Below are 26586 nucleotides of genomic sequence, written 5' to 3' on the forward strand. Positions count from 1 at the left end.
TTTTATATTAACTACTAATAGTTTAAAAACATCCTTTTATTTTCTAGTAGTGAAAATGAAGATTAACTTCAGCAATTGCAGCAAAACCAAACAAAAATTACATTTGTTTTTCTAGTTATTTCTTCCTGAATAGGAAAAGAAAATGGAGGAAACCTCAGTTGCAGTTAGGGTATCTTTCTCCCCGAGGTTGATCATGACCTGTGCTTTCAGGGCTGCGAGAACCCTCTTCCTAGAGACTCTTTCATCACTTCATTTTTCTGATGCTTTTGGAAAATCTATACAAAATGCCAGAGTCTAATCTTCTGTGGTGCATTTTCTGAGAGAAGGGCTCATTAGAGCAATTTATCGGTGGCTTGTATGACTTAGAAATGGGTCCAAGAGGAACTAAACCAACACCACCAACTCATTTCATTTAGACCATTAAGCACATTAGGTGATGAGGATGTTGTCAGTTCCTCTCTAGCCAGATTAAATCAACAAATTAAAAATGAAGAATGTCCTGGCTGCCTGCAAATTTCCCGAGCTGCTTCATCAGGGCTCACTCCAGGTCCTGCTTTGCCCCGGCGCCTTAAACAAACACGTGGGCACCAGAGGCAGAACAGGGACATGCTAATGACAGCTGCTGCTGATGAGTTCTGATTTATCTTTTTATAATTGTCCCCAATTAGAAGCCACTAGGAACACATCACGGAACATTTATAAGTGAAAATAATGTTTCATTTAATAGAAATCTTGAGTGAATGAAACATGGCAATGGGTTTAATTGGGGAGAAGGAAATTAGTTTGCTCAAGTTTATAGGATGGATGGAGCTTAACAGCTGACAAGTAAAAAGATGACTCTGAAGTGCTGTAACATGCAGTGGCACTTGAAAAGGGTGGATTTTCCTTACATATGTGAACACCACCCCATCCCATTCCCTACAGAGGAATAAGTTTTCCCCATAGCTTTCCTTTGAATTAAGGTATGTCCTGCGTTTAAAGAGAGGGAAGAAATCTGGCCAACACAGTGAAACCCTGTCTCTACTAAAAAAAAAAAATACAAAAAATTAGCCAGGTGTGGTGATGTGTGCCTGTAATTCCAGCTACTTGGGACAGGAGAATCACATGAACCCAGGAGGTAGAAGTTGCAGTGAGCCGAGAGGGCACCATTGCACTCCAGCCCTGGCGACAGTGTGAGACTCCATCTCAAAAAAAAAAAAAAAATATATATATATATATATATATATATGTTAAGGTTTTATCATTTTCATAAAAAGATTTGCCATGATGCATTCTTCAAGTATTTAATATTAATTATACAGGGTGAGGACAAAGGAGCGTGACTATAGCTCAGGAACTGATTTGTGAATGTTCTTAATCCAAAAGAGGTTATACAAATCAAAATATTCACCTGGTAGATTGCTCACTTCTTCCAGTGATGCTTTATGATGAAGGTTGAACAAAAGTGCTGTAGACCCTTTTTGTCACAGTACAATTCTAAAGACAAAATTCAACGAAATAAATAGAGTACACACAGAATGTTACAAGGAAGTCCTGCACTTTACTGACTGTGCTGACCTCCGCTTGTGAACACCTGTTTTATTAGTACCTTCCCATTGCAACAAAAAAGGAGGGATGTTGTTTCATCTCTATTCTCAAGGAGTTCCCGGTCCAGAAAGAAAAATGCTGAAAAACAAATAATCCTAGCTTGTTTGATAAGGGATAAAGGTACTGTTGGGTCTCAGAGGATACAGAGCCTCACTCAGTTGGCCTCACTTAAGGCAAGTGGCTGAGACAGGGTCTTCACGTTAGGTCAAGAAGGTCTCACAGTTGGAACATGCTTTCCAAGGAGCTAGGGCTTGATCTCACAGGCAATGGGCAACCACCGAAGGTTTTTGAACTAGGGATTGCTGAGGATCAGATTTTGCCTTTAGGGCTGATGTGGTTTGGCTGTGTCCCCACCAAATCTCAACTTGAATTGTCTCCCAGAATTCCCACGTGTTGTGGAGGGACCCAGGGGAAATTAATTGAATCATGGGCTGGTCTTTTTCATGCTGTTCTCGTAGTGGTGAGTGAGCATCACGAGATCTGATGGTTTTATCAGGGGTTTCCGTTTTTGCTTCTTTCTCATTTTCTCTTGGTGCCACCATGTAAGAAGTGCCTTTTGTCTCCCACCATGATTCTGAGGCCTCCCCAGCCATACAGAACTGTAAATCTGATTAAACCTCTTTTTCCTCCCAGTCTTGAGTATGTCTTTATCAGTATCGTGGAAACAGATTAATACAAGGATGTGGATTTCATTGACAGTGGAGATAATTCACGGAAGCACAAAGACTGCAGGCATGAAGAATGAGACAGAGGCAGTGGGGTGGAATGAAGTCTGGAGAGGCAGGGGAGCATTTGCTGATGTCCTCTTTGTGCCTGGGACCTTCACATACCTTATTATTGAATCCCACAGTGGCCGCTTGAGGCCGATCATGTTCATGTTATTTCACAATGCCCAAGGCTGAATGCAAATTTGTGATCAGTTGTTCAGAAAGCAGCTGGGGGCCAGGCATGGTGTCTCATGCCTGTAATCTCAGCACTTTTAGAGGCTGAGGCAGGTCGATCACTTGAGGTCAGGAGTCCAAGACCAGTCTAGTCAACATGGTAAAACCCCATCTCTACTAAAAATGCAAAAGAATTAGCCGGGCATGGCAGTACATGCCTGTAGTCCCAGCTACTCGGGAGGCTGAGGCAGGAGAATGGCTTGAACCTGGGAAGCAGAGGTTGCAGTGAGCCAAGATGGCACCACTGCACTCCAGCCTGTGACAAAGCAAGACTCTGTCTCAAAATTTAAAAAAAAAAAAAAAAGCAGATGGGAAATTGCCATTCAAAGTACTAAAAAGATGCAAAGCCTTTTCTCCTTTCTTCCACGATCTTACTCTCAACTTGTCCTAGTGTTTTTTGCATACTATTTAATATATTTCTAAGTAAAGAAAACTTAAAATTTTAAGTTGTTAGCACAGATTTTACTATTTATCTGTATATTGTGCTATTCCAGATTTAAATGCAAATATAAGAGCATTGATCTTGTTTGCAGAATGACTGAAATTATATAGTTCATATTTCATAGCTCATGCATTTCTATCTGCTTTGTTCTTACTGCAGTGGGGGAAACACTGTGCAAAACTGTCTCAACTGTTTTTATTTCATTTCTTGATATGCACACATTCTACCAACATTCTCTTCCTGGTGAGTAGGAAATGAATGAAAGGAAATGGAACTATGAATTGCCCTGACTTTCCCTTTTCTTCTAAGTTATCATTTTCAACTTAACTGATTGGGTGACCTGTATAAAAAAGGATATGACAGGGATCCTCAATTGTTCATATTTTTCAGAAGGTCATTGCCTTCTTCATTCAAAGCAAGTTCCGGCTTGAAGGGAAAGCGTGGTCTTTTGGAGCTGCCAGCACTCCTGTTTACTCAGTCATAAACGTAACACATTTAACTTGTATTCGCTTGAGCCTCACTCAACTCCCGCAACACGTCATGCGTCCATCAGGGCATTGCAAATGCTCTACGTGAACGAGGCAGCAAGGAACAGAGGAAAGTGGATTGTGCATATCTCCACTTCTGCACATGCTCCATTAACCTGTCAGATTTCACTTGCAAAACATAAGCTCAAAGATAAAGTTGTCCCGAGTTTTAAGAGGGCAACAGCAGAGCATTAAACCAAGCACGGGGACTTCTGAGTGTGGGACTCTGTGCATCTGCATGGGTTTCAGGCCCATGAAGCCAGCCCTCCTAATGTTATCTGAGTACATATGTGTCGACTCAGACTGTACCTAAGATATGACATCCTTCACATTTCTCATGAACAGTAAGGAATCTGTGACGGTGTCAATAAAAAATTCTTCAGTGACATTTGTTAAAGAATGGGAAGGATGACTTGTTGTTTTTTAAAGGGGGGCTACAGCAGTGGGGTTTGGTAATGGAGGAAAGAGATTGGGCTCAACTTCAAATACAACATGGAAAAGTGGGAATTTACAGCCAAGAAAGAGGGTGGGGGTCAGTGGATAGAAAATTACTGAGAGGAATCATCAGAGGCAGGGAGGATTCTGGCTGACATGACCTAAAGGTATTCTTGCTGAAGACAGGCTGAGGGGGTCAGACATCACCTGGAGGATGATGGAGGCGGAGGAACCGGATCAGACATGGAGGATGACAGAAACTGACTTAGCAGGGTTGTTGCTGGAACTGTACTGTACAAGGAAGATCGTGGGAGCCAGAGAGCTCGGAAGAGCCCAACCAACATTTGGTCAAGGCGAAAATCATTGTCAACGGAGATCATCCGGGCACAGAGCTCTTCATACCACCAGGGAAAAGATGATTAAAAACCCAACCAAGGCAGTTAAGGGGAGTGGGTTTCAAGGGATATTTACAATGGAAAATGGATAGATGGATGTAAAGGTTCTCAAGAATGATTTAAAATATGCTTTAAATATCTTAAGAACATTGGTAGGAATTTCAATTCATGGCTTTTAAAATAATTTTAGACATCTGACTGACCGGCAGTGCTGTTGTTTCATCAGACCTCATGCAAATCCGCATTCTTTTTTTTTTTTTTAATTTTGAGGCAGTCTTGCTCTGTCTCCTAGGCTGGAGTGCAGTGGCGCAATCTCAGCTCACTGCAACCTCTGCTCCCGGGTTCAAGCAATTCTCCTGCCTCAGCCTCCTAAGTAGCTGGAATTATAGGTGTGTACCACCACGCCTGGCAAATTTTTGTATTTTCAGTAGAGATGGGGTTTCCCCATGTTGGTCAGACTGGTCTCAAACTCCTGACCTCCTGATCCGCCTGCCTTAGCCTCCCAAAGTGCTGGGATTACAGGCGTGAACCACTGCACCCGGCCCCTCATTCTTTATCGAAAGGAGAACTTCAGGGCACATACAGCTGCCGTATACTCAGAGAAGGTGGGGAGGCTGCTCCATCTTTCCTGTTTCAAGTATCAGATGCTAAATGTTGGAAAGAAAGTGATTTCTTAATGTGTAACTTTTTTTCACCACAATAAATATGGAAAGCAACAGAAATGTAATCAATCAAGACCACTTTCCAGGCATCAGGATAGTGGGGTGGAAGCAGATTGACACTGCAGTAGCTACCTGCAAATTATCTGCCAGGCAGCAGCCTAACTTCAGTAAATATGCTTCCAGAGAGCCAATAAAGTATATTGTATGAGGTCTCCTGAACCCATGTAGTATGCATTAAGACTCTGCTCCAGGATTGAAAGCCAAAATACCATTTTTAATTTTTCCTGAGAACATATGGCAATGGAAGTGAATACAAGATCCTGATGAGCAGGGAATCTTACATATAATGGATGAGTTTTCCTTCAGTAGCAGCACAGTTTCTTGTCCCTGATTGGCAGTGGGCAGTGTGATTGGTGTATTATGCTCCAGGGATAACTCCTGCATTCACAGAACAAAGCAAAAATGAGCCTAGGGCGGGGTCACCTGAGCCCTGGCTGGTAAGAACAAAAAGATAATTAGAAGTCCACAATGGCTTCTTTTTTCTCTTTTCTTCCTTTATTTCATCTTCCTCCTTTTCTTTCTTATTACTTCACTATGCCCAAACTTTTTAAAAATTCTAGTTTAATTATTACGTGGAAATAATTATATAAATCCACATAAAAGAACTAGTCTGGGAAAAGAAAACACAGTGGTATAAAACCACATTCCTCTAATTTTCTTTTCCTTTTTATTTTGAAATAACTATAGATTTTTATGAACATGCCAAACACACACACACACACACACACACACACACAAACACACACACACACACTTCTTCTAACTTCGCCTAGCCCATCCAATAGTCACATCTTGCATAAGTAATATAATATCACAACTAGAATCAACATTGCTACAACCAACAGATTTCCCCAGCTTTATATGCACTTACGTCGTGTGTGTATGGAACATGTTTAGTTCCATGCAGTTTTATCATGTGAGTAGCTTTATGTAACCACTGCAACAATCAAGATTTAAAACTATTCCATAACTGCAAGGGTCCCCCATGCTACTCCTTGGGAGCCACATACCCCTTTCTCCATCCTTAAGCCCTGGCAACCATCAATCTGTTCTCCGGTTCTACAATCTTGTATTTGAAGAATGTTATTCCTCCTTCTCACTCAGCAGGCAGTCCCCTTGAGAGTTGTTGCATGTTTCACGTACATTTCCTTGGTATGGATGTATCAGTGTGTATAACCATTCACTTGTAGAAGAATATTTATTATTTGTAGTTTTTGACAATTATGACTAGAACTATTATGTACATTTGTGTACCCATTAAACTTTTTAATGAAACCTTCAGATGGTTTCAGATGGCTCAGATGGTCAAAAGGCCACTATAGCTCTTAAAGAAGTAAAGATCTGGTGCTCGCTTCAGCAGCACATATACTAAAAAAAGGAAGTAAAGGTCTGTAACACCACAAAAATTGTCGTACATGAATATTACATGGTTTCTGCTCTATAAAGACACTAAGATTGACCCTCAAAAATATGTATATATGTATATATTTTCTTTCCTGTGAAATTGGCAATGGTTATTCACATATATTTTCATTTCATGTCTAAGAGGTGTTAGCTTTGCTTATATTAATAAAATCATAGCAAATGCAGTCAAATCCACTATTCAGGGTTTGATATATGTGTAGTAGATGACATACATAGGAAGCAAAAGCAGAGGAAAAAAAAGCTATGAGCACATCAGTGTATGTTAGAGGAACAGAGGAGTGAGTTCTACGCACACGTGTGTGCAACAACATTACATTCATATACTCCTGCACATAACATCACTCACACACAGGACTGCAAGAAGCCAAGAAAACACAAGCTTGACCCTCTCCGTTTGCTCAGAGAGGTCTCCAAAATTAAGGGGCTACCTTAACTGAGATGACCAGACAACAGGGATAATTTTGGAAACAAAAATACGTTGAATGCAAAGGACTGCAACTTGGAATGTCTGAGAACCTTGATAGACATGCCACTTCTATCGACAAACAAAGTACTCTTCTCCTGAAGAAAATCAGTTATGGATAATCCACCTAAAAGGTGCAGTGCGCTACCTCTCAACTCTCAGGATCAGGAAATGAAGTGTTCACGTTAATCAACATCTGACTATGAGTTATAACGTCACCAAAACAGAAGTATTCTTGTAGCATATAGAATGCAGCAGTATACACCAAGCACACAAACTACACAAACTATTCAGTTTGATGGTTTGGAACGCGCTTCAAAACACTGTGTTGTAAGACCCACCAGTCAACGAGTGAACAGGACCCCTGGTCAGCTGGAATTGCAACGTACTGCATTCCAATTTATGGAATGCCCACTGGCAAAGATATTATGATACATTATTTTCTAACATAGTTGATGTTTGTAAATGCCACTTTACTATAAATTTTTTGTCTGCTGTTATGAGCATTTAAAAAAGAATACCTAGCCCCATGCATGAGAAGCTTCCCAGCATACTATAGAAGGAGCTATGGTGTGAGAATTTTCTACTTGATAATGCACCGTTTGTTACTGCTTCTGATATTGAATTTTATGCATAATATGTCTCTTGTAATATAAGTACAATCAACTCCAAAGCTATAAAAGAATTTGAGGAAGAAAAATATGAATGCATTTCTTTCCCACGGTGACAGCTTGGCTTGTGTGTAGACAGAATATTTAGGGTGACCGAGCCTCTGGCTAATTCTTTGTGGCTGTTAGAAACTAGAGGATTTATTTTGAAGGAATTAAAACAAAACAGAATTCATGTGAATTCCCCCTGTTTGGTTGTAGCTGGCTGGCCTGCAGATGTGACAGTGCTGTGGATCTCTGTGATACACACAGGAGTTGTGTGTGTCCCGGCCGTCGCTTGGGAGCTGTTACTGCTTTGCAGCGTCAGTTGCTTTGACAATTGTCAGTCACCAGGGTGAGCAAAATTAGCTTAGGAATACAAATTTCCCCTGCGTCAAACTAAAAAGAAATTAATAGTAGCAATTTAGTTCTGATTTATTTTCTCCTGTGGTCTTGAAAATAGCAAATGGTCTTTCTGGTTTTTACTATGGCAAAAATGGTGGCAGTTGCCAGGGAAATCCTGAGCAGCACTGATTGAAAAAGATTATGGCTCTAAAGCAAATCATCTTTCTTTATCAATCACAGACTGCTTTGTTTCTTCTCCATTTTAGTGTGAGGAAAAATGATAGACAATATAAATTCTATAAAGCCTGAAACTTACATTTTTGATGATATTTACTGGTCCCCAAGTATAGACAAGTTGAACGCCATATGGTTGGCCTACTGGATGCTTTTCAGTTTTCAGTTCTGTGAATTAGCTGTACTCTCTCAGGCCTTTCTCTGTGTGATGATGATAGCTTAACTTTTGTTGGACAGGGTGGTTGGGTGTGGGGGTGACTGCATCCTGTGTTCCTGGAAATGTTCTGTGGATTTTTAATATTTTATATCCTTCCCTTTTATAAAATCACTATGGGAAGAGTTCTAGCGATATCCCTATTTTACAGATGAGGAAACAGAGGCTTAGAAAGTGTAAGGCAGAGGTGACTTGATCACTGCCCCTTAGGCAGGAACCCCCCAGTTCTGTGTGTTTATTTGCCCGTGTCATAGACACGACATAGAAGTCATAGACAGCCAGCACTGCACCTCTCTTCTGTATGCCCAGAGCCAAAGTGAGCACTCACCAAGAGTTTGTGGTGACTGTGTCACCATTTTCTCTGGGACTGGTTGTGTCTGGCTGCTTAGGTGCAGACACCGCCAGGCCTGGGTATTGTCTTAGTGTCCGCTGCTCCCATTTCCCCATGCTGGCCCCCATTTTGACTCTCCCACAGTGGACCACAGTGTACTCCAAGTGATGAAACAGATTGGAGTAAGCCGTAGTCAATAAGCCAGTTAAGCCATTTTAACAACATGACGTTACCAACAAAGCCAGTCCCCTCAACACCACAGGGGTGTTTCCCTGTTTAGTGTCTGAAAGCCAATATGCAAAACCAAAAGTAAGCATCAAGCCCTGCAAGCTTTATTCAGTGCCCATGAAATCAGGAAGTGGGTGTGTGACTGGTGACAGCTGGAAAGTCACAGATGTAGGGCATCTTGAATGAAGGGTTGGGCATGAAAAGGAAGGGGAGGAATATTCATGTCTCTTCTGGGAATGGGCAGGGAACTTCTCAGAACTGGAGTTACCACTTTTTTGTCCTTTTATGGTTTCTTCCAGTTGTTGTCATGGTGATTGTCAACTGTCATGGAGCTATTGGGAGCATCATTTAGCACAGAAATCAGATTATAATGAAGTCAGAGGTCCTTCAGAGGTCAGAGAAGCTGCTGTATTGGACCCCATAGTTTTAGCCAGTTTGGTCTGAAGGGGGAACTTCTGACCTCAGGCATCTCGTGTCCTAAGGATAAGCAGAGTTAAGGTGAGGTAGAAATTCACGTGGGTCACGTAGGACTGGGTAACAATCTCATAAAAGAGGAAGCAGTTCCATGCTTCCTCGAGATATACCAGACTTTGAGATTCTGCAGCTGTCCATTGTAGCCTGTAAAAATGTTCGTAATAGCCATCGGGTTGTCTTTTTGATGGCAATAGTTAAAACAAAAACAAGAAGTATCATCTAAAAAAGAAATTCTAATTGCGTGGCAGAGATATTAGGACATTCATTTGGGATTATACCACAAACAAGCATAGAGAGTACACGCAGCTGACCACAGGGAAATCAGTTCCACAAAATGTTCTGCAGGGAGTGGGGTTATTCAGCAACCCAACCAGTGTGTTCTGGACATAGAGCGCTAATGGAAAAGGGCAGCAGAAGCCTAAAGCTGAGCTTGGTGGGGGACCACTCCTCGCCATTTTTACTAAATATGTTGCATTTTCACAGTACTTGAGGCTTTTGACTAAGGGCCTTTTATTTGGCAACCTGCGCCTATTCCTGTGAGGTGCTGCATGCAAAACTGTCTACTAAAAATGTCTTGCTGTGCAAATACAAGGTCAGGTCATATGGGTATCATCAGTATGAAGATGTTTGTGCCTGTGGGTTAGAATCAAAGGTGAGTTTTTGATTTTTTTTTTTTTTTTTTTTTTTTTTGAGACAATGTCTCATATTGTCACTCAGGCTGGAGTGCAGTGGCATGATCTCATCTCACTGCAACCTCTGCCTCCTGGGTTCAAGCGGTTCTCCTGCCTCAGCCTCCCAAGCAGCTGGGATTACAGGCGGCTGCCACCATGCCGAGTTAATTTTTTGTATTTTCAGTACAGATGGGGTTTCACTATGTTGGTCAGGCTGGTCTTAAACTCCTGACCTCGTGATCTGCCCACCTCAGCCTCCCAAAATGCTGAATTGCAAGCATGAGCCACCACACCTGGCCAAAGGTCTGTTTTGAAGCAATTTATTTCCCAATAGTTTCTCTGGCTTATTTATGTTTTAGGTACATTGCTTACCTCACAAGCAAACTAACAAAAAAACTCATAGTTCTGTACCTTTATTTCATTTTAAAAGATATTGTGAGCAATAATACAGCACATGATGCAGTGTGGAGATTGATGCTTTGGGTATCAAAAAGTTGAAAAAGACAGTAAGAGTATATTTGAGCAGGTTTGTAACAGATGGAACACGTCTAGTAATGGTTTGCTTTGTGTGTTTTCCTGGCATTAAGAAAATGCTCTGAACTTCACATATCCATTTTTATTAGAAATGGCCTGCAGAGAGTTACTGAGGCTATCGTATTGGAATGATGAGGTGGAGATCACTTCTCGAGGAATTCAAAGGTTATCTTTTTGTTTACACTAGCATGCTTCCTATTTCATGCCCTCTGAACTTGAAAGTTATTGGTTGCTCACTTGAAATGTTCAAACTACATCAAACTTGAAACATTGTAAAAATGACACTGTCATTTGTCTTAATGTGAAATGGGAAAATAAGTTAATATACCTCTGAACCGTTGTTGCCACTATTATTTGTAATCATCTATTTCAGAATTGTTTGGCATCATTTGAGTTTAAACTGGGAGTGATTCCAACAGTGATAAGAATATTATAAAGGTTGCAATCACAAGGGTTTATCGAAGCATTTAAGCATATTTATAAGTGCAGGAATCACGGGGAATTTTTTCTCTTCCAAGTATCAAAGATATTTTAAAAATAATGTTAACATTTTGTCATAATAACTTCAGGTCATTTTGTCGTTTTTCATAAATAAAACATTGGAGATAAAAGAGGGAGGGAAGTGACTCTTCCTTAGACTCATTTTTCTGCACCCTCCTGACCCTCTGTAGAGCCACCACCACCATCTTCGTTTTGATAACTTTTCAGTTAATATATTTTTATTCTCTTTCTATGTGCATATATGTCGAGAGAGGTGTGTATGTGTATGTGTGTATAAACAGTATTGCTTAGTCAGTGTTTCTAAAATTCACATATTGGGGATCCTGCAATATATGTCTTATCAGCAACTTGCATTTTTTTCTCTGTATTTTGTTTTTAAGAACTTCATACGTATCTGGCTAATTTAGTTTACCTGCCAAATAGAATTTATTCCATAGGTATGTCATATGAGGGATCTCAAAAGGTTTGTGGAAAAATGGAATTAAAAGATACAAATAAAGAATAAACTGTATTTCTCACAGTATCCGAATACTAACTAGGCCCAGCCCTGCCCTTCAGAAATTGCTGCGGATAGTCTGCCGCAGCAGTCTTCACCTTCATCATCATCTTGTCCCTTCTTAAAACAAGTTATCCATTGCAAAATGCTGATTTCTTTGGTGGCTTTATCCCCATAAACTCTTTGTAAGGCATCAATGATTTTGCCATTCTTCCATCCAAGTTTCCCAGTAAATTTGATACTTATTCTTGCTTCAATTTTAGCAGAATTCGTGTTTCCCTAATAAGAGCTCTTTTCAAACTGATGTCTTACCCTTGTTAGTGCCTCAAACTAGATGATGTTCAGACATGACCCGTTAGTATCAGTTTATTTGGATGCAACAAATTTTTGAAATCCACACATAAATTTTTTCATGGTATGCATTTTCCATGAACTTTTTGAAAACCTCTCATATATGACATGTAATCATATAATTATATTTGTCAATTTTTCTCTTGCTGGAACACAGGTTGTTTCCATTGTCTTGCTATCACAACAGTGCAGACATGAACAATCTTGTACAAGTCTCCTGGGCAAAGGTGCAGTGTTTTCCTGGAGTCTCTACATAGAAACAGAACTCCTGGATGATTAGGTATTGCATGTGCAACATTACCAGGTACTGTCTCACAAGTCACCTGTGTGTTTCACTGATTTACTCTTCCACCTACAATGTATGAGAGTTACTTCCCATTTCTTCCCCAACGCTTAATATTGTCAGACTTTCAAATTTTTAGACAGTTTGTGGAGTATCAGGAGGTCAGACCTTCACATTTTTGGACAGTTTGTGGAGTATCAGGAGATCAGACTTTCAAATTTTTGGACAGTTTGTGGAGTATAAGGAGGTATCTTGTGTTTAATTTTTATTCCTGAACAACTTTTAATGTGTTCAGTAGTCATACATTCTTGTTTTTTGGTTTTTAGGGTTTTTTTGTTTTTGTTTTTGTTTTTTTGCTATGTATCAGCTATACATGTTTGATGACCTCTCTTCTATTTGATTTTTAAATCTCTATCTTATTGATTTGTAGGAGTTCATTATATATTCTGGAAGGTAAGCATTGTAAGTTATATGCATTGCAAATATTTTCTCCCAGGACATGGCTTGTTTTACAACTTGGTATCTAGTGGGAGTTTTTTAGTCATTTAAGATTTTACTTTTGATGTAGCTAAATGTGTGACTGGAATAGAGGTTCACACATTTCTGTAGATTCTGGAACCAAACCAAGGTTATAACTCTGGCTCCACTACTAACTGGCTGAGGGACCTCCAGCAACTTCCCTGGCATCTTTTTACCTTGGTTTTACTATCTGTAAAATGGGAAAATATTACCTCTCTCAAAAGTTTTGATATGAAGATTAACTATAAATCAGACTATTGTCTGCTACCAAATGAGACCTATATACATATTAGCTGTTAGGATTTGTGCTTTTAGTATATTATTTCAAAAATTCTTTCCTAGTATCACTGATGTCTTTATGTATTTAAAGGTTAAGTGTTATTTATGGTTGTCTTTGTCTTAAATACATGTTTTTCTCATAGTCACTAGATTCTGGATCTTACATTTAGGTATATTCAAACACGTATAGACTGACGTAAATTACGTCTGTAGTTTTCTTACATTTATTTCTTTAGAGGTGATTTCTATTTCATAAAATAGCATTGCAGCAGTAAAAGCAAATTTTGTTTCCTGAAATCGAACATGCATTTAAGTTATAACACCTTCAAAAATGACTTTTCCATTATATTAAATTGAATTATGTAATTGAGAGAAAATTTACCACAGGTAATTCCTAGATACCTGATATGAGAGTGTCTGAGACAGAGGCATAATCCATGTTTATTGAATAAATAAATAGTTTATTTGCTTTTTAAAAAGCATCTACCTTAGAGCAATTTTTAAAACAAGGAGTCAAATATATAAAATAGGAAACTGCATAAAAGCTCCTAGCTAAAAGATTAAAGTATGCACTTAAAGGAAATAAAATCCGAACCAGCTTTCTCTTGGGACTTCTATTCTCTGGGATCAGTCATACTTTTAATGCATTTTAACAGTGCTAAAGAAATCAGGGAAACCATTGAAGTGATTAATGCTTTTTGTCTGCCCAAAAGGAAGATCCCTGTGTTTTGAAAAGATAGTTTTATATTCACTTCTAATGATATTTTTAATTATAATAAAAAGAGTTTCTTCTTTTTTCTGTTGCGTCATAAAACTGAAACACATTTGAAAGAGATGAACAGAAAAATAAATATCTAATAGCACGTTTTGTAGCCCTAAACATGAAATCAACACCTGCTCATAATCTTGGCACCACCTTATTTGTACTAGGGTTACTCAGGACATTTTCTTCCAACTCTGTATTGTAGAAATTGGAGATCAAGGAGCAAGAAATGCCTTAGGAATTCGCCTTTCTGAATTGGTCAGTGTGACATTTATTCTTCTGGTTCGAGCAGCCCTCTATTTACAGAGTTTTAACACAACAGTGGTTTATTTCTCACTGGTGCTCTGTGTTCTCTGGGTGGGCAGAAGCTTCCATTCCACGTAGTTACTCGGGAATGCATCTCAACACAGGGCTTAAGAAGAGAGAGACAGCAAGAAGACCTCATGCTTCTTCTTCTGTGCTTGAGCATAAAGTGGCACCTGTCACCTTCCTCTCATAGGCTTTTGCGTGACCCCATCTATGTGCAGGGGAGCTGAGCAGAGTGTGTTCTTCAGTGTGCCTGTAAGGAGAGGACTGCTGGACTTAACTGGGCACTGGGAGTGACTTCCATTGACATACTCATACCACTTAAAATGGGTGGTAACCTAGGCATGTTTCCCTGCACAAATCTTTAAAAATTATTTTTAAATTTTTTAGAGGCAGGAGTCTCGCTCTGTGGCCTTGACTGGGATGCATGAGGGACAGTGGCACAATCTCAGCTCACTGCAGCCTTAAACTCCTGGACTCAAAGAATCCTCCCATGTCAACCTCCCAAGTAACTAGAAAGAGAGGCATGCACCAACATGCCTTGCTAGTTTGTAAACGTTTTTTGTAGAGATGAGGTCTTGCTATGTTGCCCAGGCCAGTCTGAAACTCCTGGCTTCAAACCACCCTACTGCTTTAGCCTCCCAAACACTGGAATTATAAGCATGAGCCAGGGTTAGAGGCATGAGTCACCACGCGTAGCCGCTCCATGACTTTTGATTTTGAACACTAGTCAGAATGACCGTTACTAAAAAATCAAAAAATAATAGATGCTGGAGAGGTTGAGGAGAAAAATGAACACTTAACGCTCTGTTGGTGGGAATACAAATCAATGCAACCATTGTAGAAAGCAGTATGATGATTCCTCAAAGAGCTAAAAGCAGAACTACCATTCAACCCAACAATCCCATTACAGAGGAATATGAATCATTCTATCATAAAGACACATTCATGCAAACGTTCACTGAAACACCGTTTACATTAACAAAGACATGGAATCTACCTTAATGCCCATCAGCAACAAGATGAATAAAGAAGATAAGGTACATATACACCATGGAGTACTATGCAGCCATAAAAAAGAAAGAATGAGATCATGTCCTTTGCAGGAACATGGATGGAGCTGGAGGCCATTATCCTTAGAAAACTAATGCAGAAACAGAAAACCAAAGACTGCATGTTCTTACTTACAAGTGGGAGCTAAATAATGAGAACTTATGAATACAGAGAAGAAAACAATAGACACTGGGATCTATTTGAGGGTGGAGGGTGGGAGGAGGTTGAGAAGCAGAAAAGATAACTATAGGGTTCTGGGCTGAATTCCTGGGTTATGAAATAATCTGTACAACAAACCTCCATGACATGAATTTACTATGTAACAAACCTTGACATGTATCCTGGAACCTAAAATAATGGTTTAAAAAGAAGAATTTGAGTTCAGGTGTTGCACACATCAGTTTAAATCCCTGCTGGGATCCTTATGAGCTGTGTGGTCAAGTTTTGCAACATTACTAAATCTGTTATTCCCCATCAATAAAGAAGAGAGTTCTAATCGTTGTGAATTAACTGAGCCTTGGTAATATTATACCACCTTGGTATACAGGAAGCACTTAGTAAATGGCTGTACTGGCGAAGGAGTGTAGTAGTATGGAGACAGTAGCAAATCCTGGAGGACATAAGAACTTTTTGTTGTATCTGTTTCCTGGTGCTATCATTACAAATTGCCACAGCAGGTGACTTAAAACAATAGAAATTCATTCTCTCATGGTTTTGGAGACCAGAAGTACAAAATCAAGGTGTCAGCAGGGCTGTGTTCCCTGCAAAGTCTCCAGGGGAGTTTCCTTCCTTACCTCTTTCAGGTTCTGATGACTTCAGGCATTCCTGGGCTTGTGCCTGCATCACTCCAGTCTCTACCCCTAATTTCACATGGCCGGCCCCTCTGCGTCTTTGTCTCTCTTCTGTCTCTTATAAGCACATCTGTCATTGGATTTAGGGCCCACCTAGATGACCCACGATGATCTTATCTGAAGATTATTAACTTAATTACACCTGCAAAAACACTTTTCCCAAATACGTTACCATTCACAGGTCTCAGGGTTTTGCTGAGGACATATCTTTTGAGAGAGGGGGCCCTCCATTCAACCCACTATCAAAATGGAAGTGTTTTCTACCCATACATAAATCTATGGCATGTAAACACTTAAAATATTATACCACTTTAAGAATTTGTCCAGCCTTAAAAAGAATGAAGTTGTGGGGAGCTCTAAGTTAATAATGGATGATTAATGAAAATAGTATCTAGTGTTTTTCAAAGTTAGAAGCACATAAGGATTGTCATGGAAACTTGTTATGCAGTGCAGGCTTCCAGCTTAACTCACAGGCTTTTTGATCTGCGAGGACTCTAGTGGGACCCCAAAATACATATATATAAGAAGCGCTACAACAGATGATTCTAACACAAGCATTCAAAATTACTCAGAACCCAAATGCCTGAGTTCTATTCCAGCTTCTTCAAATGACCAATGGGATTGATCTTTAAATACTAATATTTTGATATTCACGTTCTTGAAAAGTAATGATCCATAGACTTCTTAGAGGATCAAAATAGCCAGGATAACTGTGGTTCTGATTTTTGAATTGGTGATTCTTGAATAATAAGATGGGACTGTTTATATTAAATTCCATTTACTAACTTAACCTGTCTCATAATTTTTAAAATGTTGATTTTAGGATTATGTTTCTATTTTAAGAGTTAAACTTTGTAGCTAGATGTTACTAGTATATAATGTCACATCTTTTTGATGCAAGAAAGAGTTGCATTGGACTGAATATGAAATATTATTTTGTGTATCAATTCTATCTACAGCTCTTATCATTATAAAACCACTGTCCAGTTTTCTAATATGGATTGACTCAGGGACAAGATACCCTAAAACAGCCACACGTTTCTTAATGGACTAGCCTTGTATTTATTAATACCAGTCATGGCTTTTCTGAACATGGATTTATACCTGGAATTCCCTTTGTCTCTGTAAATGTATTCAGAACCCTAAGGTACAGACTAAAGATCTACAATCCACATGCTCTTGTGAAACTAATGAACTATTCCTGGAAGCTGCTTGATCAGAGTAAAATATCATGAAATAAGTGTACAGAATCATTCTCAAAATGATGTCTCTCAGAAATTAGCATGTAGATTTCTCTCCAATTATTTACCTATAAAAAGGGTGCATGTAGGAAGTGTTTGCATACGCAATGGAAGATTTGCTCATATTTAGAAACTGTGTATTTTGTATTTAATAAATCATTCACAGTAAATCTCTGTTGCCTACACAGAGCCACTCTATACAATATCTTTGGCATATGTATACGGACAACCCTTTCTGTCTGCATCATTTCATAAGATGCGTTAATAAGTGAGACTTTTGGAAATGTATATTTAGTTGGTGGTAAAGTGTCGTAATTTTTAAATTAAACTCCTAATAACCAACTAAAGGGAAATTTTAATGTGATACAGCTAAATGGAGGCAAAGATTTAGATCATCTCGCTAATAAAAAAAGAAATAGTAATTTACTTATTAGGCTATCTTACGAAGTCTACATGATCCTATTCTAAAATAACTAAAACAGAGTAAAACTGCATGTATGTAGAGGCTCTTATAAAGAATGAGCCTAACAGGTTGGGTTTTGTAAACAATGAGCTTTTTTCTGAAGATTACTGAACAATGTCCATTTAAAACATGCTAATACTTGTAGATCAAAAGGGATATACAGCAAATCGATTAAAATTAAAATTGTATCAATCTCCCTTTTCAGAGTAAGAAATGAAACAAAATGCCATGGAGCCACTATTCCTACCCTAATGTGCCTTTGTTTCTTAGATTTTAGGGTCTTTTCTAATCAATGCATTATATCTGTGTATTCTCTTTTTTACAGTTCAGCAGAAGAGCAGTTTCACTGGCAGTCACAAGGTAATGTCAATCTTATTGATGAAGAGTTACACATATCTCTACTGTTGACTTTTCTCATGAACTTTGAAATGAGACCCAGAAAAGTAATAGGAAAATGTCCCGATAGTAAAATTAAATGATAGCTCACAATTTATTGGGAGTTAAATCTTTCAATTCTGTAGTAACTAGGCTCTTCAAGGGTACATGAAATTGTTGACCTTGGCTTTAATGCTGGTTGACCAAGAATTACAATGGGATAGCTAATGAAAACTTCATAGACGTACTATGATATTTTTTATGATTAAATGATAACCTATTTAATAATAATATATGATGTGTGTGTTCATCACTTTAAAATATTTTATTTCAGATGGTCAAAAAGATATTGAAGATGAGCTCACAACCGGTCTCGAGCTGGTGGACTCCTGTATTAGGTCACTGCAGGAATCGGGAATACTTGACCCACAGGATTATTCTACAGGTGAAAGTAAGTCACATAGCGGTTATGGTTGAAGGCAGTTAAAATATAGGAATATTATGTCATTATTTTTTAATATCATTACATTATGAGCAATATCAAATGAGGATTTCAGGATATTTTTATGCTTGTTTTATCCATTTACCTCCATCCCATCTATTCCTTTCCTACATTGTCCCAGCTCAATTCACATTAGAGTATAAACTCTTTTAAGCCAGTAGTTTTTGTGCTGATAACTGACACACTGGTGATTCTCACTGTTGTCTGATATCATTTTCAATATCTAGACTAGCATATTTTATGAACTCATCATATATTTTGTAGTCAACACGATGTCTGCCTTAAAGTTAACTATCAATGCTTTACTCATACAGATCACTGTTGGTAGAAATCATAAAAAGCAGCAATTATATGACAAAATAGAAAAAAAATTGGTGTACTGTCAGTACTATTCAGTACTATGCTAAGGTACTGTGCAATGAATCCTTACCTTTCTGTATTTAGCCATCTTGCATTGCTGTATTAATTCCATAGAATATTTAAAGTTCACTTTCCCTCCACTTAGTGACATATTTTTCAACCAGAATGGTTGAGGCTTATAAATAAAAGTGTTTGGAGTTTAAATGAACCTCCTTTAAATAAATTATAAAATTCTCTTCACTTATTTTAATAAAATGCCACCAAAGGCTAAAAATTTCATCATTAAAATAGGTATTATCCTGGTAATACATTGAAAACCAGTGAAGCATTTTATTCCTTAATTGAAAAAATAAAATTTCCTCCAATACCCATTAAACTTTACCATGTAAAAGAAAGACAAAAGGGTAAGATAGCATACTGATCTTGAAAACTATGTAATTTACAGATTAGCTCATTTCGTCTATAATCTTTGTAATACCATTACTGTTAGGATAACATTGTTGTGTATACAACAGATATATTTATACCCGTATGCATCCTCTCAATACAATTACTAAAGAAAGATTGGTTTGGTATTATCCTTCTTCTCTGCATTTTGTATTGAAATGTATAATTGTTACATCTTTTCACTCATGGTCATTAAAAATATTTCTCTTGTAGGGATAGCTGTAGTTAAAACTCATCTAATTAATATTTGAAACACATGCACTCATCTTATTAGAGAGTAAGAAAAGCAGCAACAGAATAGTCTGTCTTGTTGGAGAAGAGGGAGACAGTAGTAGAAATCTCATTTTTTAAATATAATAACATATTTGATTATGAGTTTAGGAGGAGTAATCTTTAATAAATGGAAAGTATAGAAAATAAAGCAATGAGTTAAATAAAAAGTAAACGAATTAAAATAGAAGAGATAAATTAGGTATATCAATCTAATGCTGCATGTAAGCATGCTAAATTCTCCTCTGAAAAGAATAAAAGTTCAAACTTGCAGTAAACAAAGATAAAGTAGTTATGAGTTATTCATAACATTTAATGAAATTAGTGTTGAAATGAAAGGAATAGTCAGTGTAGTGCCAGCAAATATAATCAATGCAAAGAGTGGGATTGGAAGAATAACATGAGATAAATTGGAATTTAATACAGAATCACTTAGCAGGGCCAGAGATGGGAGTTATGTAGTGAGCAGTCATATAAAGTTGTGTGAAGCTCATACTAAAATCAATGAGCATGTATGTACCAAAGAGCATACCATATGAATATTAAAACAAATGTTACTAAAAATAAAAGAAGTTGATGAAAAATAGTATTGTGAACATTTGAATGCATGTGAATCAGACAGAACGCCAGAAAGGAAAGCCACAAAATGTTGAAATAACCAATTAACAAAACAATGTATTAAATAAATTTTAGAGGTTTTATTGATTGTATGATAATATGTTTTCTACATATGTCCAAGGAAAATTTACAAAAATTGACCAGCTACTGGAAGATAAAGGTAATTATAAAAATTAAGAAGTATGGAGGGCCATTTTCTTGGATAAAAATCTACCAACATTAAAAGTAAATAATAAAATTGTAAGCAAAATGTAATAATATTAAAACTAAGAAACATAATTCTGGATATTTACTGAATCAAATGGAAATTATAAAGAAAATTGCATAATATTTACCAAGCAAATAAAACAGGAACATATTTTAGTGAAAACAGAGAAGTATGGGGGAAAAAAACACATTCAGAGAACATCTTAACTTCATTATTAAAAATACAAAACAAAATAAAGAATGTTGTACCTAATTTGGAGAAAATCTTAAAAGAGCTAAGTAAATAGCAGGAAACTAGGAAGATGGACATGATAAAAGTAATGCAGAGAAGTAAGAGAAAGTGAAATATTCGAAGGTAAATAAATGCTGGCAGAGATAAATAGAGGTGAGAAATCTATGATTTTTTCAGATAAATATATATTTTTTTTCTGTAAGTCAAGTAATAATATTGAGCTTTCTTAGTTGAGAAACTCTGTTACACAAAAGGAAATGGTAAAGAAAATGTTTTAGTGTTCCTTTTAGTTTGCCTGCAATATGTATTTAAAAATTACCTACAAATAGTTTATAACAGGAAAGTTAAATGCTCCAATATGGTCTTTCCATATATATTTGGTAACCACCAAATGTTTATGTTTTAAGAAAGATTAGTTACTTTATATTGTCATGTACTGAATTATCTTATTGAAGACTCCAAGGATTTTAGTTGATTATTTCTTTTGAAAACTCTTGCATCCTGCTTTGAAGAAAAGAACAGAAACAAAACAAAAAAGAAACAGGTGATAAAAGTACCATTCAAAAGTTGTATCCAAAGGATTCTGAACCACAGTCACATAAAGAATAGTATTATTCTTAAGAACCATTTGCCCTAAACATCTTCAGAGTCACCTTGAGACTGAAGTAACTGAGTAGAATTTAGGAAAATAATTTTAACATATTGGGTAGATAACTATCATTTTGGGGATCAATATTGCTAATTTTAAGTGTTCAGAAGATGATAAAAATCTAAATTGCTCTGTGTATATGTATTAGTTAGGTTCCAAATGAGATGTGCATTCTATTTGAAAGAGTTTAACTGAACAGAATTTAATTAAGGGACTATTTATGAAGAAGTGGGCAGGATGAAGAAAACAAACAGTGCATATTGAGGTATTCAGGCAGTAGAAGACAGAAGCCCTTACCACCTTTAGACCCTAAGGGAAACCAAGGAACTAGTTCCAGCAGAGCCTGGAAGCAAGGAGGGAATCAATGTCCTCATCTCTTTTTCCTCCTGCCCCCTGATCTCCTTCTTCTGCCTCTCATTGGCCAAACCCAACCAGAAGCCAAAATACAAGACTTCCTAGTATGTGTGGGGGATTAGCAGAGAATAAATAAACTGGCCAGCCATGTGCAGAAAGCAGAAACTAGAGCCCTTCCTGACACCTGACACTAAAATTAACTCCAGATGGACTAAAGACTTAAGCATAAGACCTAACACCATAAAAACCCTAGAAGAAAACCTAGGCAAAACCATTCAGGACATAGGCATAGGCAAGGACTTCATGACTACAACACCAAAAGCATTGGCAACAAAAGCCAAAATAGACAAATGGGATCTAATTAAACTCCAGAGCTTCTGTATAGCAAAAGAAACAATCATTAGAGTGAACCAACAACCAACAGAATGGGAAAAAATTTTTGCAATCTACCCACTGACAAAGGGCTAATATCCAGAATCTACAAAGAACTAAAACAGATTTACAAGAAAAAAATAAATCCATTCAAAAGTGGGCGAAGGATATGAACAGACACTTTTCAAAAGAAGGCATATATGAGGCCAAGAAACGTGAAAAAATGCACATCATCACTGGTCATTAGAGAAATGCAAATCAAAACCACATTGAGATACCATCTCACACCAGTTAGAATGGAGATCATTAAAAAATCTGGAGATAACAGATGCTGGAGAGGATGTGGAGAAATAGGAACACTTTTACACTGTTGATGGGAGTGTAAATTAATTCAACCATTGTGGAAGACAGTATGGCGATTCCTCAAGGACCTAGAAATAGAAATTCCATTTGACCCAGCAATCCCATTATTGGGTATATATCCAGAGGATTACAAATCATTCTATTATAAAGACACATGCACACATATGTTCATTGTGGCACTGTTTACAATAGCAAAGACCTGGAACCAACCCAATGCCCATCGATGATAGACTGGACGGGGAAAGTGTGGCACATAGGCACCATGGAATGCTATGCAGCCATAAAAAATGATGAGTTCGTGTCCTTTGTAGGGACATGGATGAACCTGGAAACCGTCATTCTCAGCAAACTGACACAAGAACAGAAAATCAAATACCGCATGTTCTCACTCATACATGGTGTTGAACAATGAGAACACATGGACACAGGGAGGGGAGCATCACACACTAGGGTCTTTTGGGGGGGACTAGGGGTTGGCCAATGGGAGGGGGGTAGGGAGTTGTGGAGGGAAAACATGGGGAGAAATGCCAGATGTAGGTGATGGTGATGGAGGTAGCAAACCACAATGCCATGTATGTATCTATACAACAATCCTGCATGTTCTTCACATGTACCCCAGAACCTAAAGTGCAGTGAAATATATTTTTTAAAATAATAAAATTAAACAAACAAAGAATAAAAAAAAAGTGTACAGCTATATCAGCACAGCATTCTCCTCAGTAGAACAAAAGCATACCATATGTAACTCTCCGATATAGAAACATAGCAAATAGATACAGAGTACAGAGTGGCATGTTGACAGATTTCATCTAATTAGGAAAAGCCCATCAGTTTCTGCCAGTTAGTGATTATTCAATCAATGGATTCATTATCTATGAACCAGCTAATGCTAAATTGGACCTGGCACCCTGCCCTTGAGAACCAGGGTTCTCTTAATCCTCACTCAAAAGAGACTAAAACAAGGCTAAATACTGTCTAAACTCAGTCTGGAAAAGTTTTAAAATGGAAAGCAGTCTCACCACATAAGGGCATAGTTCTTAATTTGTTGTATATAAAGCTTTTTGCTATTTTTCAAAGGTCTGATTAAAATAAAATTTGAATCATAATACTGTTCTTCTTGACCTTAAGGCAAGCAGTAACTGCTCTACTCTGCAGATTTTATTGTGTCATACAGTTACCAATGGTTTGTAACACTTTGTATGTTTTTAAAGTGCTATCTGAAACACCTGATAAATCCTGTCCACAACCTTTGCTACCCTGCCTCTTTGTGTGACTACTGGCTGTGTAATTTCAATTTTAACAAATACGTGTCACTGAGTCACTAGGAGAAATGCTTCAGAGATTGCTATTGCTTCAGTGGAACAAAACAAAACAACAAAAAATAATTTACCAACAGAAGCTTGGGGGCATCAGCTTTTTACATAATGTATAATGTGACTGGAACTGCCTTGGACCAAGTACTTTATTTAATCTATGCTTCCTTTTAGATATAAACTCAGAAATATAATGTCTTAGCCAGTGATTCACAAAAATGTTGTCAGTCAAAATAAGAAATTGTAAGGACAACCTGGAAAAAAATAATGCATATGTTTAACCACAGATTGTTAATTTGTTTAAATATTGTATCTTGCAGTAGTAATTATTTCTTTCTGTAGCATATTAACGAATTGAAATTCTGTCATAGTTTAAAAATTCCATTATTCAATAGGAAGAAAATCTTAAGAACTAATATATTCTGAGTGTTATGGTGAAAAAAAAGTACATATTATTCTGAGTTTTCAAATCCAAATATATTTTTTAAACTCGGGAATCAATCATATATGTTACCATCCTAAGCAGATAAAATCAAACTAGAATAATCATACATAGTTTAACAGAGGTGAATATATTATTCACTGTTGACTTACAGTCTTATTTTATTTCAATTACTGTGAATATACTTAATTCACAAGAGATGTTTGAGAGATCAGGTTACTTAAAGGCTATGAAACCGAATTCCATATGTTCTCATGTGATAATAATAGTAAAAGGAGAGGCATCCTTGTGAAGTGAATGTTTTCATAATTCCTGGTAAGCATGACACCAAAAAATGCAGAAGAGGTCATAGGAGAGTAAATTTTTCCTGAAAATTATAGTGATCAAAATGGTAAAGTCCATTTGGAATCTATTAATCAAATTGGCTCAAAAAATAGAAATCACAGTCAGGGAAAAAGGGCTGCTTTCTCTTTTGCTTTCTATTATGTGGAAACCATGTCGTCAGATGGACCCAACAGGATGGAAAACCTCCCTTACCCTAGAGGTGCCTAGCCTTAGGGACCCCACATCCTGGAAATGTGTCTATTTGAGTCAGTTGAGCTATCCTAATTGTTCATTCCCTATGAAATCACTTGATCATATGCTCTTTGGTCCAAGTTTTTAAAATACAGGCACGACTGTTCTTTCCAGAGGTTTGTCGTGGTGTCCAGGTCTAAAGTTGGCTGATGCTGCCATTCCTTTTCAAATTCAGTTACACTCACTTTCTCCCTACCTTGGGTGTATGAGACTAATGGGAGGTTAGCAGTGGCAAAAATGGAAGGTGAGGGCAAAAGCTGAGGGAAAACACACAGGTGGCCCACAGGGAATAATAAAACCCTTCAGGAAGCTATAATTGTCCTCCCTTCTAGACGGTATCCCTACCTGTTTCTCAGCTAGTGTTTAAGTGTTTAATTTCTTTCTTTTTTTTTTTTTTTGACACAGAGTCCTGCTCTGGCGCCCAGACTGGAGTGCAGTGACACAATCTCATCTCACTGCATCCTCTGTCTTCTGGGTTTTTTAAGTGATTCCTCTGCCTCAGCCTCCTGAGTAGGTAGGATTAAAGGCATGAGCCACTGTGCCTGGCCTAATTTCTTTTTCTTTGATTTCACTTAGATTTCCTTCTATCATGTAGACATTTAAGAAGCATGTTACACCTTCTCTAACAAGGTCGCCAGCTCAGAGGCAAACCTAAGAATTTAAGGAATAGGCAAAGGCATCAAGTAAGAAGAGCTCTTTAACCATACACTTAATAAAGAAAACAATGCAAGTTTCTCATTAAAGCCATCATTCCCACTTGGGTTATCAGGATGTTCTGGGATCAGGCACAATGCGTGTAGAACCTGGTGGGAATTTCCTGGTCTTGAAATTGTCAAGGCATTTTAGATGCCCAGAACATAAATATGAGGATTAGATGAAACCTGGTGAAAGTGAGGACAGTGTCAGAAATGCCAGAGCTGCCACAGGTATGAGAAAAGGCAAAGAGGCTGCCACCCCCAGTGAGAAAGCCTTAGAATAAGCAGACTTTTCCCCAACAAGGCAGTGGAAGGAGAGGACTCTCCCGGTAACACATTATGAAGATGTCTTGAGGGAGTCTCCCAAAAGCTAACACATATGAATACTGGCCAGGTACAGTGGCTCATAACTGCAGTCCCAGCACTTTGGGAGGCCAAGGTGGGCAGAACAGTTGAGGTCAGTAGTTCCAGACCAGCCTGGCCAACATGGCGAAACTCCGTCTCTACAAAAAATTAGCTGGGCGTGGTGGGACATGCCTGTAATCCCAGCTGCTTGGGAGGCTAAGGCAGGAGAATCACTTGAACCTGGGAAGTGTAGATTGCAGTGAGCCAAGATTGTGCCACTGCACTTTAGCAGTTTGGGCAATAGAGCCAGACTCTGTCCCAAAAAAAAAAAAAAATACTGATAGTCATCAAACAATAAAGCACTTGAACAGTAACTGATGTAACCACTCTTACTGTACAGGTTTTTTATTATATCACTGTAGGCACAGGTAAATGTCCCAGTCATTTATTTTGTTAAATGTATGTCTTAAGCACTTATTAATGGCTGGAACAAAGGATCTCTGTCCTTGTGGCGTTTATATTCTACTCAGAAAAGGCCAAAGCCAACCTTTTCAATACTGAAAGGCCAGATCAATAATGGCTTTGCAGAAGGACAAAGCCAGGTCAGCAGTAGAGTAGAGCAGCTTTTCTCAAGGTATGCTTGGGAATTCTTGGCTCTTCATGGCCCCTGATGGGGACTTTCAAAGTCAAAAGGCGTTCATAATAATACTAAGAGATACTTGCTTTCCCATGCTTTTTCTCACGT

The 26586-nt window shown here is 37.9% G+C and overlaps 1 protein-coding gene across 13 annotated transcripts in view; it reads left to right on the plus strand.

The window, feature by feature from the left end:
* Positions 1–26586, plus strand: part of CTNND2 (catenin delta 2) — a 944995-nt gene that overhangs the window by 478892 nt on the left and 439517 nt on the right. For all 13 annotated transcript variants that reach the window (XM_032278818.1, XM_032278821.1, XM_032278825.1 and 10 more), the window contains 2 exons: positions 18047–18081; positions 18431–18547. In XM_032278818.1, coding sequence (XP_032134709.1) covers positions 18047–18081; positions 18431–18547 — 152 coding nt within the window. The remainder of the gene's footprint in view (positions 1–18046; positions 18082–18430; positions 18548–26586) is intronic.

This window comes from Sapajus apella, unplaced genomic scaffold, assembly GCF_009761245.1.
Source record: "Sapajus apella isolate SASKATOON/1434 unplaced genomic scaffold, GSC_monkey_1.0 scaffold11, whole genome shotgun sequence".
Lineage (NCBI taxonomy): Eukaryota > Metazoa > Chordata > Mammalia > Primates > Cebidae > Sapajus > Sapajus apella.